This window comes from Oncorhynchus keta, chromosome 10, assembly GCF_023373465.1.
Source record: "Oncorhynchus keta strain PuntledgeMale-10-30-2019 chromosome 10, Oket_V2, whole genome shotgun sequence".
NCBI lineage: Eukaryota > Metazoa > Chordata > Actinopteri > Salmoniformes > Salmonidae > Oncorhynchus > Oncorhynchus keta.
Window position 1 is genome coordinate 63,445,579 of NC_068430.1, and position 13,903 is coordinate 63,459,481.

At 43.8% G+C, this 13,903-nt stretch overlaps 1 protein-coding gene across 6 annotated transcripts in view; it reads left to right on the plus strand.

The window, feature by feature from the left end:
- The window catches only part of LOC118389389 (probable helicase with zinc finger domain), a 74,759-nt gene that overhangs the window by 4,712 nt on the left and 56,144 nt on the right, over positions 1 to 13,903 (plus strand). For 5 of the 6 annotated variants that reach the window (XM_052527502.1, XM_052527500.1, XM_052527505.1 and 2 more), the window contains 11 exons: positions 1,010 to 1,249; positions 1,894 to 1,930; positions 5,085 to 5,209; positions 6,231 to 6,287; positions 6,474 to 6,522; positions 6,815 to 6,890; positions 7,268 to 7,466; positions 7,941 to 8,048; positions 8,662 to 8,968; positions 9,994 to 10,261; positions 13,463 to 13,799. In XM_052527502.1, coding sequence (XP_052383462.1) covers positions 1,028 to 1,249; positions 1,894 to 1,930; positions 5,085 to 5,209; positions 6,231 to 6,287; positions 6,474 to 6,522; positions 6,815 to 6,890; positions 7,268 to 7,466; positions 7,941 to 8,048; positions 8,662 to 8,968; positions 9,994 to 10,261; positions 13,463 to 13,799 — 1,785 coding nt within the window. In that variant the 5' untranslated portion in view covers positions 1,010 to 1,027. The remainder of the gene's footprint in view (positions 1 to 1,009; positions 1,250 to 1,893; positions 1,931 to 5,084; positions 5,210 to 6,230; positions 6,288 to 6,473; positions 6,523 to 6,814; positions 6,891 to 7,267; positions 7,467 to 7,940; positions 8,049 to 8,661; positions 8,969 to 9,993; positions 10,262 to 13,462; positions 13,800 to 13,903) is intronic. The other variant, XM_052527504.1, reaches the window with a different exon arrangement.

The following is a 13,903-nucleotide window of genomic DNA, read 5'->3' on the forward strand; positions in this document are numbered from 1 at the left end:
ACAAACAAGTCCATGTAAAATCCCATAGTGAATGCTAACGAGGGCATTGCTAACATTTTATACCGTCTCTGACCTAAACTATATTGCAGGACAGACATCCCCAGCTCATATTTTATACAAGTAACTAAAAACAATTCTACTTGGTTTGCTGCACAAAACAAATACTAGACGTCAAGGCTTTTGATCCAGGAGGGGATTCTCTGCTGTTACCAAGAGAAGCATGATTTAGGAAGAAGCTAACCACTAAATTAGCAAACCAAATGCAGAACTGCAGAGCATTTAGCACAGTTAACATAATAGTTCAAAGATATTAGTTGTATGGAATTCACATTTAGTTGTGAATTCCATACTGTAATTAGATCACCTGGTGCATGTTGCACGACAGATTGACTTACAAGGCTCTGGTCTCTTTGTGTGTTTGTAAACAAATACCATGTGACTGGGGACTACTGGTAAGCTTCATAATGAAAAATTGTGACGGGTTAAATTAAAAATGCGATCTTTATCTCCTAACGTATTCCACAAGTTGACTGCAGGTATTTACTTAAAAAGTAGCTACAAATATTCAAATGTATAAATAAGGAAATAGTTTTAACGGTATTGAAAAAACACCACTTGGCTATTTCCAAATACGATATACCGCCCCAGCCTAGTGTACACCCAGCTTAGGAGCCAGTAGGACTGACTTAGGTTTGTAGTGCCACACATGACTACTTATTGTTTTATCTCTGTGAGGAGAATATAGGTCTATGAACCAATAGTTGGATTCTAAGATAGTTCAACTTGTCAAAGCAAGTGTCTACAAATAGACCTACCAGTCCACTACCTCAAGTACCCTTCACAGAAATAGCATTGCCTCCCATCTCCCCCTGTCTCTCACTCCGGGGTGAAGTTTTCACTAGGTACAGATCAGCGATTACCATTAGTGGGGAAAATGCTAAACTGACCCACGATTAGTGTCTAGGTGCGACTTAATCCCCATTTTTATCGCTCCTCCCTCTCTCTCCAGACATTCTGTCCCTGAGTCATGGCAGACAGGAGAGCGGAGAAGTCATGTGAAGAAGCCAGCGGATCGTTAGCCAGGCGGGAGTACGAGGCGGCAGTGAGCCACTGCACAGATGCGCTGCTGGCCCTCGGCCCCCCGGCCCCTCCCAGCCCTGGACCCCCCGCATCCAACGCCCCCAACGACACGGTTACCCCCCTCCGCAGCCGCGCCCTGCTCTACAGGATAGCCGCCCTGCTACAGCTGGTGAGGCATGAGACTGACCCGGGAGGCACACCTTTCGGCCCACACCTGTACCCACTCCCTCAGTGGGCATATGGTCCCCTGACCTCTACCCACACAAAAATGGCACTTGTGCACGCATAACACACAAGTTAACTGATACAAATGCACTCACACCAGTTCTCTCTCACACGGAAAACTAAATTGTGGCCTGTTTTGCACAAGCAGTCATCTAAGTAAGGCAAGACGAGCCAGTAAGAAGTACTCTTTGCTCATATTCCTTCACATTATGACTTAACCAACATGTTTGAATCTGATAAGTGTGTTCAAGTCAAATGTCATAAGCCCATCTTGACTTCGATTTGTTTTCAGAGAACCAGATAAAACGACCAAGGTCCCGCCTCCTTTCTCTGCCGCAAACTGCACTGTGCTGTTATCTCCTTCTAGCACTAAAATTATACTCCACTACTTAAGCCTCACGATTATAGAGACTACTTAAGTACTATAATTATATTGCGAGTGACTCTGCTCTGAGTAGCGAAGATATCCACTCTGCTCACTTATCTAAGACTCAGTCAGGACTTCTGTCATATTAAACCCTCCTTTATGAGGACAGTCATTCTGCTGCTTTGACTTTGTCTGTTTCCTTGTTTTCTTTCTACCTCCAGAAAAACTATGATCAAGCAGATGAAGACTGCAAACATGGTGAGTTGGTAGAGTACTTATCATAGTGAGAACGTGACCCATTGTATTGAAGTCCCATCTCCCGGGTTACACAGTCGTATACCAACTATAGTTGGATAGAGGATGCACTTGCCATAAAGCCTGTTTTTGCATGGGCTACGCCATGGCGGGCTTTCACTATTTTAAAACTCATAGAAGAAGATGACATTGACTACTTTAAAATCCGGGCTGGGAATTGCCAGGGACCTAATGAGACGATGTTATTACAATACTTGGGTGCAGTTATATGTATTTTGATTCTCTATGTATTGTGATTTGAATACAATGATTTTATTGCGTTTCGATGTTCCAAACATATTGCTAAGCCTTTGTCAGCTGAAGAGAGAGCATGAGAACACATTTTGATCCGTTAAGGAAATAAAAGTGCTAAAATCAAATTGGCTCCCTATTTATTTATTTTTTATAAATAAAGATAAGCTATGAAAAACAAAATCCTGGAGTTTTGGTGCAGGTACAAAATTTTGTATTGAAATATTATTAAAACAATAGGATATATCGTCAAATAATAGCCCAATATGTACAGTTGAAGTCGGATGTTTACATACACCTTGACCGTAATGACCATTGTTAGCCAAATACATTTAAACTCAGTTTTTCACAATTCCTGACATTTAAATCCTGGTAAATTCCCTCTCTTAGGTAATTTAAGATCCCCACTTTATTATAAGAATGTGAAATGTCAGAATAATAGTAGAGAGAATGATTTATTTCAGCTTTGATTTCTTTCATCACATTCCCAGTGGGTCAGAAGTTTACATGCACTCAATTACATTTGGTAGCATTGCCTTTCAATTGTGTAACTTGGGTCAAATGTTTCAGGTAGCCTTCCACAAGCTTCCAACAATAAGTTGGGTGGATTTTGGCCCATTCCTCTTGACAGAGCTGGTGTAACTCAGTCAGGTTTGTAGGCCTCCTTGCTCGCACCTGCTTTTTCAGTTCTGACCACAAATTTTCTATGGGATTGAGGTCGGGGCTTTGATGGCCACTCCAATACCTTGACTTTGTTGTCCTCAAGCCATTTTGCCACACCTTTGGAAGTATGCTTGGAGTCATTGTCCATTTGGAAGACCCATTTGCGATCAAGCTTTAACTTCCTGACTGATGTCTTGAGATGTTGCTTCAATATGTACACATAATTGTCCTGCCTCATGATGCCATCTATTTTGTGAAGTGCACCAGTTCCTCCTGCAGCAAAGCACCCACCCAACATGACGCTGCCACCCCCGTGCTTCACGGTTGGGATGGTGTTCTTCGGCTAGCAATCAACCCCCTTTTTCCTCCAAACATAACAATGGTCATTACGGTCAAACAGTTCAATTTTTGTTTCATCAGACCAGAGAACATTTCTCTAAAGTACGATCTTTGTCCCCATGTGCAGTTGCAAACTAGTCTGGCTTTTATGTCGGTTTTGGAGCAGTGGCTTCTTCCTTGCTGAGTGGCCTTTCAGGCTGTGTCTATATAGGACTCATTTTTACTATGGATGTAGATATTTTTGTACCTGTTTCCTCCAGCATCTTCACAAGGTCCTTTGCTGCTGTTCTGGGATTGATTTGCACTTTTCGCACCAAAGTACGTTCATCTCTAGGAGACAGAATGAGTCTCCTTCTTGAGCGGTATGATGGCTGCGTGGTCCCATGGTGTTTATACTTGCGTATTATTGTTTGAACAGATGAACATGGTACCTTCAGGCATTTGGAAATTGCTCCCAAGGATGAACCAGACTTGTGGAGGTCTACACATTTTTTTTCTGAGGTTTTGGCTGGTTTCTTTTGATTATCCCATGATACCAAGCAAATAGGCACTGAGTTTGAAGGTAGGCCTTGAAATACATCCACAGGTACACCTCCAATTGACTCATATGATGTCAATTAGCCTATCAGAAGCTTCTAAAGACATGACGTCATTTTATGGAATTGTCCAAGCTGTTTAAAGGCACAGTCAACTTAGTGTATGCAAACTTGTAACCCACTGGAATTGTGATACAGTGAAATAATCTGTCTGTAAACAATTGTTGGAAAAATGACTTGTGTCATGCACAAAGTAGATGTCCTAACCGACTTGCCAAAACTATAGTTTAACAAGACATTTGTAGAGTGGTTGAAAAATGAGTTTTAATGACTCCAACCTAAGTGATTCAACTGTAACTATCAACAACAACAAAAAAACACTATTTAAAATGGATGTAGCCCTGAATGTCATTTGCTCGGAGCCATTGCTGCAAAGATGCCTTCTATTCAAGTCTATTCAAGTCTATAAGTATAACAGTCCTACTCAACAGACCTTACATTCTGTTTTTATTGGCAATTAGTGTCATCTCAGATAGTTTCATTGCTATTAAAATCATTCCAGACACGATGATATGTTTAACAAATGTTACGGTTAGAAACGTGTCAACGTTTTGGGTAAATGTCAGCGCTAAGGTTCAGGCTCAAGTTAGAGAATTTACCAGACAAGCGGTTAGCATAACATTTGCATTCATAGCTGTGTTTTTTATTTAACCTTTTATTTAACTAGGCAAGTCGGCTAAGACAAATTCTTATTTACAATGATGTTCTATCAAAAGGCTTCCTGCGGGTGCTCGGATTAAAAATAAATCAAATTTAAATATAGGACAAAACGCACATCACGACAAGAGACAACACAACACTACATAGAGAGAAACCTACTAAGAGAACATGGCAAGGCAGCAACACATGACAACACAGCATGGTAGCAACACAACATGACAACATGGTAGCAGCACAAAACATGGTACAAACTTTATTGGGCACAGACAACAGCACAAAGGGCAAGAATGTAGAGACAACAATACATCACGCAAAGCAGGCACAACTGTCGGTAAGAGTGTCCATGAGTGGGACTTCTCCATGCCATGCCTGCTTGCTGTACCCATGTCAAGACAAGCAGTTAGAATAACATTGGTGGTCATAGCCCTGTGTAGGAGGACCTTATCACACCATGCCTGCTTCAGTTCAGCAGTTATGCCCATGTCATGTGACTTGGGTGGAGAGAATGCAGTTTGACGTGATGGGAGTGAGCAAACGTTCCATGCAATGTAGTGCGGTGCAATCATGCACAGTTACGTTCCCCGTCATCCTGTGTGTGTTTATTGCAGTTCTGGCTGAGGAGCTGGCCAAGGGAGACGGGTCGTTTCAGGCCAGCCTGCGCTGCATGCTGTTGGACGGCAGCCTGCACGAAGTGGCCGGCCTCCTCTCCAAGTCCCTGTTTGGGGAGCCTCTGGTAAGACTGGCTCCCGGCCTTACTCCACTGTTAACTCTGCCTCTCCAACACCTTCATATTTTTTCACCATCCTAAGTTCATCACCTCCTCCTATTTCCCCCTCTTATTTTTCCCCACTCCCTTTTTCTCCTCCTTTTTCACATCCCCCTCTTTCTCCTTCTGCCTTTCTCCTTTTCCTCCTCTTCGCCTTTTCCTCTTCTCCCTTCACCTCCTTTTCCCTCCTCCCTCCTCCCTCCTATGACTGATCTATGGAGACAAACACAGCCATTTAGCTCTGGGAGCAGCTGGAACATTTTAGTTTATTTGACTTTTCCAGGAAATGTCCTCTGGGTTTTCTTTATGAAACAAGTTCTCTCAGCACAGAGTTGTTCATGTTGAATCGATATGCTATTAAGGGTTTGTTGCCATGTTAGTCTCCAGTGTCTTTGCATGAGGGCAAATGCTAGAAAATAGCCCAATATTAGTGTTACATCTCAATTGACGTAACTCTGTTTTTATTGCTAAAATATGAATTACTTTTCAGATAAACGGACCGTTTCAATTTTATGATTTTGTTTTGGCAGTGTGATTTGACATAAGTGTAGTTGAATGAATGGACAGCATTCTGGTGTCAGGAAACAAGTTTTCCTATCACACGAGGAGACTGTCTGTTAATTCAACTCCCAACAACAGATAACATTCAACTGTGAAACGCGAAGCCTGAACACTGGTGTCTTATCTGGCAACAACAAAGCATAGATATGAAATCAGTTTATTGTTCTCAAGTTGGCTGGAACCAGGGAGAAACAACCATGCTACTGCAGGAATCAGAAGCGGAACTTTTATTTACCCTTTTTAGCCCGCCTGTAAATTTGGTTTTGGGATAAACTAATGTGTTATTCAGAGAATTTATTTATGGAATAATATTTTGAATTGACCAGTGACTGTGCCATGTCTCTTGATATAGTCTAAAAAACCTTTTGGATATGCTTGCCGATATTGTATGTGTTGTAATGTATTTCCTGTACCTTCTCTTCCTCAGAACGGCATCGTCACAAAGGACTTAACTAGATTAAAAATGCTTCTCTCAGAAATTGAAGTAAGTGTTTGTGTGAGGTGGTCTGGCCTTATGTTGGACTTTGGGCTATGAGTATTGATTATATTTAAAAGTGAATGACACTGCAGATGATTCACCTGTTGCAGTCCCCAGGAGGTCAACTAATTGTTTGAATAGACAATGAAATGTTATTGTCTTATGAATAAAATACATTCTCTCCACCCTCAGGCCATTCGTAGCGAGATGGCCACAGAATATACAGACGACAACGAGGAAGGTGAGCAAGTCATCCTCACTCGAAAAAATGATTCGGATGCATTTATTTATGTAAATGTTTGGACTTAACAACTTGTGCTCAACACACAGTCGGGCTTAATGCTCCGATTTGCTTCAAAAAGGAAAACTCATTTAACGCCTGGTTGCGGAATATTGAAAGACGAAGCCTTTTAAAGTTGGATTTCATTTTCACTTTGACTCAAGTCTCAAAAGCTTGACACTCAGTCCATATGTAGGTGGTTATGTACTGTGGGTGGGATGTTTTGTTGATGCAACGATGTCTTTGTGGTCAGAAGTACGGGATGGATGGCAGTTTCGCCCCCCGCCTAGAGGAGTCACCAGCAGTGAGGAGTACACGCTGTGTAAAAGGTAATGCTATTGTGTGTTGCTGACTACGTGTTAACAGTGGCATAAGACCATAGTTCATATAATATATTACAAGACTAGTTTAACAAGGAATTGGCATGTTGTATGCAATCACTTAGTCACATAGGTACATTGAGTGGCCTTCATTTAAAGCCATTGTTATTGTACCAGTATTATGTCCATGCTGCGAACATGGGTTTGCTTTACATGCATTAACACTGTTACCTAGCTAAGCAACTGACACAGGTTTTCAGTTTTGCTTCAGAGGGTGAGGCCCTTTGGCCTCAGGCCCTTGGGTTGGTTTCTCAGACACTATTAGAAATGAAAACCATGTAACAAGTTGACGCCACCTGGTTGAATATCCTGTTGTCCTCCTCCAGGTTCCTGGAGCAGGGCCTGTGTCGCTACGGTGCCCAGTGCACGTCGGCCCACTCCCAGGAGGAGCTGATGGAGTGGCAGAAGCGCTACGCCTCGCGCCTCATCCGCCTCAAGCAGCAGCAGGAGAGCAAGCACTTCACCGAGAACTACATGGAGGCACTCATTGAGAAGTGGATGAACTCTCTCTCCCCTGAGAAAGTGGTGAGTTAACCCTAGTCTAGTCACTTATCTATGGCCCTGTTAGAATATTATTAAAATACATCCCCTTACTGGAAGTAATCACTGATTTAACTAGTGGACGATAAGCCGAGAAGCTGGTCATTTTGGGTCTTGTTCAAATACATCAAAACAAGCGCTTCCTTCCTTCCTCCCTTGAAGTAATCACTGATCTAACACACATTGACAGGTGGTCAGATGAGGGATTAATCCTTCAAAGGGAGGAAGTAAAGATGCTTGTTTTGGAACAGAGCCCCCGAGGCTGATACAGGTGGTAGATGCAGTGCTGTACTTTCAGCATATATAGTTTTTTTTAGACTCGTTGACCCTTTCATCTGTCTGCCCATTTTAAATGTACATTCTATTAAGCTGTTATGTCCTCATTTTAGCCTGGCTTTTATTTTGTTAAAACTCTCCTTAACTTGGCATGGATGGTCTTGTGTTCTGTTCCTGCCGTAGCTGAGTGACTATTTGGACGGCGTCAGTGTGGAACACAGCTCCAACCTCTCCGTAACGGTCACCACCAAGAAATCAGCTCACTCCTGGACCTTCTCCCTGTTCTGCAAGGTAACAGGGGCTCTGTCTCACTCAATGTCAGCACCCCCAAATACCACCCTATTCCTTATACACGGCACACTATTCCCTATGTAGTGCACTAGGGAATAGAGTGCTGTTTGGGATTCATCCAATGGGTTCGAATCAAAAAATATATTTCCAAAAGCACCTCACAAGTAGATTTTGATTTGAAATCGTCTGGCTGTTATCCGTAGGCCGTACACGGCCATATCATTCATTATAAGCAGCTTTGATAAAGACTGCTCCCACACACAGGCAGGCTCTACATGTTGATTTTGCCGGCGGTCTGGTCATGTCGACCTTTATCAAGACTTTCTCATATCACAGAATAATTGTGCCGAGGCCGTGTGTGGGAGTAGTTTGTGGGAGTAGTTTGTATCATTGACTGTAGTAGTATTTTAAAATGTTTTCATTCCCAGCACCACAACAGGAGACCATGTACTTGTGCGTCTGAACATTCCCTCTCACAGGCCAACGTTTTCATATATCCATTGATATACTCTTCGACCAACTGACTGACTATGTTTCCGAAGAGCACCCACATGACACGGAAATGATCTGCCTTTTATTTGCCCACTCACACTTTCTTCCCCCTCCCCCCCAGCCTGTGAGGAAGCTGTACCGCATCGCCCTGCTCTACGACGCCCACCGACCCCACTTCTCCATCACGGGCGTGTCTGTTGGCGATGCCGGGGCACAGCGGCTGCAGGCGGCGGCCGAGGGCTGCCAGGAGTGGACGGCGGGCGAGGAGGCGCTGGCGGCCAACAACGGCATGGACCACTGCGTCTACACGGTGGTGGTGGGCTTCAGCACCGAGATCTTCGGCACCTTCCGCCAGACCATCGTCTTCGACTTTGGCTCGGAGCCCGTGCTGATGCAGCGCATCATGGTGGACGCCGCCTCCATAGAAGGTTTTCAGTTATGACATACAACCTCAGAACCTCCCACCCCCCTCCCTCCCTCAGTAGTCCAGGTTTCTAACATCTAATAGAAAATAAAACTAAAATGACTTTAAAAGAGAAGTTGGGTTATATTGATAATGGGTTGCATTTATGACATTTCTTATAAGGCCTCAAAGTGCTTAGCAATGTAATAGGAGGTAACTGAACTCACCTTATCCACCACAATGTGTAGCACCAACCTGTGGGATATGGCAGCCATGTACAGTGCCTTCTTAAAGTATTCAGACCCCTTGACTTTTTCCAGTTTGTTACGTTACAGCCTTGTTCTAAAATTGCTTAAACACCTTTCCCCCGCTCAGTCTACGCACAATACCCCATAATGACAGAGCAAAAACAGTTTTTTTTAAAGTATTCAGACCCTTTACACCAGTACTTTGTTGAAGCACCTTTGGCAGCAATTACAGTCTTGAGTCTTCTTAGGTATGACACTACAGAATTTAGACTTATTTTACTCACTATTTCAGAAGTGCAAATGCAATGTCCAATGTTCTTCTTATCCTTTGGTTAGCTCATAGCTTTAGTAGCAGGCCAATATTTCCCATGATTTGGGCCAGGTGGAATCTGCGTGGGCAGAATTTTCCTAAGCTCCTCTTCCTGAACTGGAAGAGGATTTGAAATAAAGTAATACTTGTATGAATCAAAACATTCATAACACTGTTAGATATTATGTTTACAGACAAATGCATGAAAGCTATTGATAAGGTTCTATAGGATTGGAATAACAATATCAGGATTATATAGATCTCTGTGTAAGAAACCTGCATATTCTGTCTAGCCTTACCCAAAATCCCCTGTGACTTAGAGTAAAATGTATATATGGCCCATGCGGGAATCAAACGCACAACCCTGGTCTTACCAACTGAGCCATCAGAACCACTCAAGTGCAGGCCAATATTTTCTGATAACCCTCATGATCAAGTGTCAATATTAATGTTGGAATGTGTGGTTTTCACAATAAACCCTCCCCTCTCCAGACCTGGAGCACCTAATGCAAGCCAGGCAGCAGCTCCTGATGACGGCCAAGCGCTGGGACCCGTCCTGCAAGACCATCGTGGAGTTCAGCCCCAACGAGACGGTGGACCTGGACCGCAGCCTGCTGGCCCGCTACCAGATCCCCCTGTCGGCCGACCAGCTCTTCACCCAGTCGGTGCTGGACAAGACCCTGACCCGGGACAACTACCAGGCCCGCCTGCACGACCTGCTCTACATCGAGGAGATCGCCCAGTACAAAGAAGTCAGCAAGTGAGTGAGAGCCTCTTTGTTGTTGTAGTCTGTTTCCAATCTGTTCTATTCTGAAAACCTTCAAGCACTGACAACGGGTTGTATTGCTAAAAATACACTTTTTAAATAGCACTTCCATTGCTGAAAATGATTGTCTTTTAATTGTAAGGAGTGTGTACTGATTTTTGAGTCTTTTCTCAGAAGGGTTGGAGGTTTAGTCAGTCACACCTCTTGCTACCTGCAAATATACATTTTAGTGTAGACAGTACAGAGGGACAGTCTGGATTGAGTGGAGACTGGCCCACCACAAGGTGTCAGAGTCGGTCTTCCACAGTGAAAGGGGTTGTGTGTGTGTGTGTGTGTGCACTGAACACGTGGCCAGGCACACAGCTAAAGCCCTTTTTAATAATGCATATCTCCTCGGCATCCCCAGAGATTTCCCCAGAGCAGGAAATTTGTTTTAGAATATAAGTAATTTCTTGTGTATAAACTGAGGCGCCTCCCCAAAACCCCCCTGTAATTCAGCACCTGCTGCTCTCCTCAGTGGAAGGTGAGAAGGAGACCAGGTTATCACAGCAGTCCAACCCTGATTTAAGACCAAATCAAAGGCCCCCAAGCCTTCGCTTAGTCACCCGAGTTGAAGTAACCAGGGTTGCCCTCCTCCCCTCCGTCACTGTTCCCCCTCATCACTGTTATTGTCATTTGCCTGGGGCTGTGGAATGATAGGTTCCTTTTAATCTTCCAATTTAACATTGAGGGACGGTTTCCTGGGAAACAGATTAAGCTGAGTCGTGGACAAGAAGCATGTTCTATGGAGATTCTCTAGTTTAAGGGCTCTTATGTCCAGGACAGGGCTTAATCTGCGTTTGGGAAGTGTGGCTTCGTGGGGTGTTCTTCAAGGGGAATCTGTTCATCAGAAGAATCTGATCTAGGACCTGTGAATTTCTTGACTTTTTCCACATTTTCTTACGTTACAGCCTTATTCTAAAATTGATTGAATTGTTTCCCCCCTCAATCTATACACACTAGCCCGTAACACGTTTTGACATTTTTTGCACATTTACAAAAAATAAAACTGAAATATCACATTTTACAAAAGTATTCAGTACTTTGTTGAAGCGCCTTTGGCATAAATTACAGCCTCAAGTCTTCCTTCATATGACGTGACATGCTTGACACACCTGTATTTGGGAAGTTTTTTCCATTCTTCTCTGCAGATCCTCTCAAGCTCTGTCAGGTTGGATGGGGAGCACAGCTATTTTCAGGTCTCTCCAGAGGTTTGATCTGCTTCCAAGTCCAGGCTCTGGCTGGGTCACTCAAGGACGTTCAGAGACTTGTCCCGGAGCCACTCCTGTGTTGTCTTGGCTGTGTGCTTAAGACATTGTCCTGTTAGGTGAACTTTCACCCCAGTCTGAGGTCCTGAGCGCTCTGGAGCAGGTTCTCTCTGTACTTTGCTCTGTTCATCTTTCCCTCAATCCCGACTACTCTCCCAAGTCCCTGCTGCTGAAAAACATCCCCGTGGCATGATGCTGCCACCATGCTTCACTGTAGGGATGGTGCCAGGTTTCCTTCAGATGTGACTCTGGCATTCAGGCCAAAGAGTTGAATCTTGGTTTCATCAGACCGGAGAATCTTGTTTTCTCATGGTCTGGGAGTCCTTTAGGTGCCTTTTTGGGAAACGCCAGCGTGCTGTTATGTGTGTTTTACTGAGGAGAGGCTTCCACCTGGCCACTCTACCATAAAGGCTTGATTGGTGGGATGCTGCAGAGATGGTTGTCCTTCTGGAAGGTTCTCCCATTTCCACAGAGGAACTCTGGAGCTCTGTCAGAATGATGATCGGGTTCTTGGTCACCTCCCTGATTAAGTCCTTCTCCCCTGATTGGCCAGTCGGACAGCTCTAGGAAGGGTCTTGGTGGTTCCAAACTTCTTCAATTTAAGAATGATGGAGGCCTCTGTGTTCTTGGACCTTCAATGCTGCAGAATAGTTTTTTGGTACCCTTCTCCAGATCTGTGCCTCGACACAATCCTGTCTTACGGATAATTCCTTCGACCTCATGGCTTGGTTTTTGCTCTGATATGCAGGACATTATATGTAGATGGATGTGTTTGCCTTTCAAAATCATGTCCAATCAATTGAATTTACCACATTTTGGACTCCAATCAAGTTGTAGAAACATCTCAAGGGTGATCAATGGAAACAGGATGCACCTGAGCTCAACTTCCAAGCCTCATAAAGGGTCTGAATACTTATGTAAATAAGGTATTTTTTAAAAAAAAAATGTTTTTTTTTGTCAACCTGTTTTCTCTGTCATTATTGGGTGTTGTGTGTAGATTGTGGGGGGGTATTAAAACTGTTTTAGAATGACAAAATGGAAAAAGTTAAGGGGTCTGAATACTTTATGAATGAACTATAATTGATAATACACAATAATATTAGGCTATATAATATGAATATTGTATCTATAATATAGTCTAACGTCCCTGTCAAATACTCTCCCAGTATTGCTGTCTTGATAAGAGATCTTGATCTCTGAGAAAGTCATTTTGGCTGTCCATGAACCACCCATGACTACATGGCCCAACTCGTGTCCTCTTTCTCCTCAAAACAATGATTATTCAACAATCAATCTGCAATGCTCTCTAAGGGCCCGAGCTTACCTAAAGGACACCTGAAGCTGAAACATATGGTCCAAGTCCGTGCCACTCTGCTAAAATCGAAAGTGATGAATTGGTAGATTTTCATGCCAAACAGAAGATCCTTCTACCCAACACAAACATGTTTCTACCACTAACAGCTGTCTATGTGAATGCCTCTGGGCAAAAAGTTTGTCCTGTAAACCACATGGCTAAGTTAGGCCCTCTTCGGATCACAACAACTGCTGTTTACATTTAAATAATGTGAAATGGTCAAATTTCTAGAAGTGAAGCAGTTACATTGATTCCACCTTATTCCAGTTAAACATGGTGCATATTTTCGACACGACAACTCCAGTCCCATTTCATTGCTATCTATCTTTGCTACTGTCCCACCCTCTCCCCTCCCAAGTTCCAACATCAAAGTCGCCTCAGCACTGGATAACAAGGCTAATGTCCATTTCTGGCTTACTTCGCTTAGGCCTACTCTCCCCTTTCGTCAGTCACATTAGCCTTTTCGAACAATGCTAATGCTCCCATTCCTAACCTCATTTCTGGCTAATGACGCTAACTCTCCTCTCCCACCAGGTTCAACATCAAAGTCAACCTCCAGCTGGTCACCAGCTTCATGCTGACGGGCATCTCGGGTGGCGCCAAGTACGCCCAGAACGGGCAGCTCTTCGCCCGCTTCAAGCTGACTGAGACGCTGTCGGAGGACACGCTGGCGGGCCGTCTTGTCATGACCAAGGTGAACTCTGTCTTGCTGTTGCCCCTGGCCCGCCAGGAGTGGTGCAGCCAGCCCCCTGGGGTCAAGGAGCGGGTCTACGAGGCCTGCATCGAAGAGAAGACCAAGGACTACATCTTCCTGCGGATATGCAAGGACTGCTGCGAGGAGCTGGGCTTGATACCTGATAGGGAACTGCAGGTATGGACAAAATAAATTGTTGTATAACCCTGTGTGATTGACATAGCAACAAGTTGCTACAGAAGAGTTGATTGGTTAGAATATATTTGATTTTGCAACTTAGA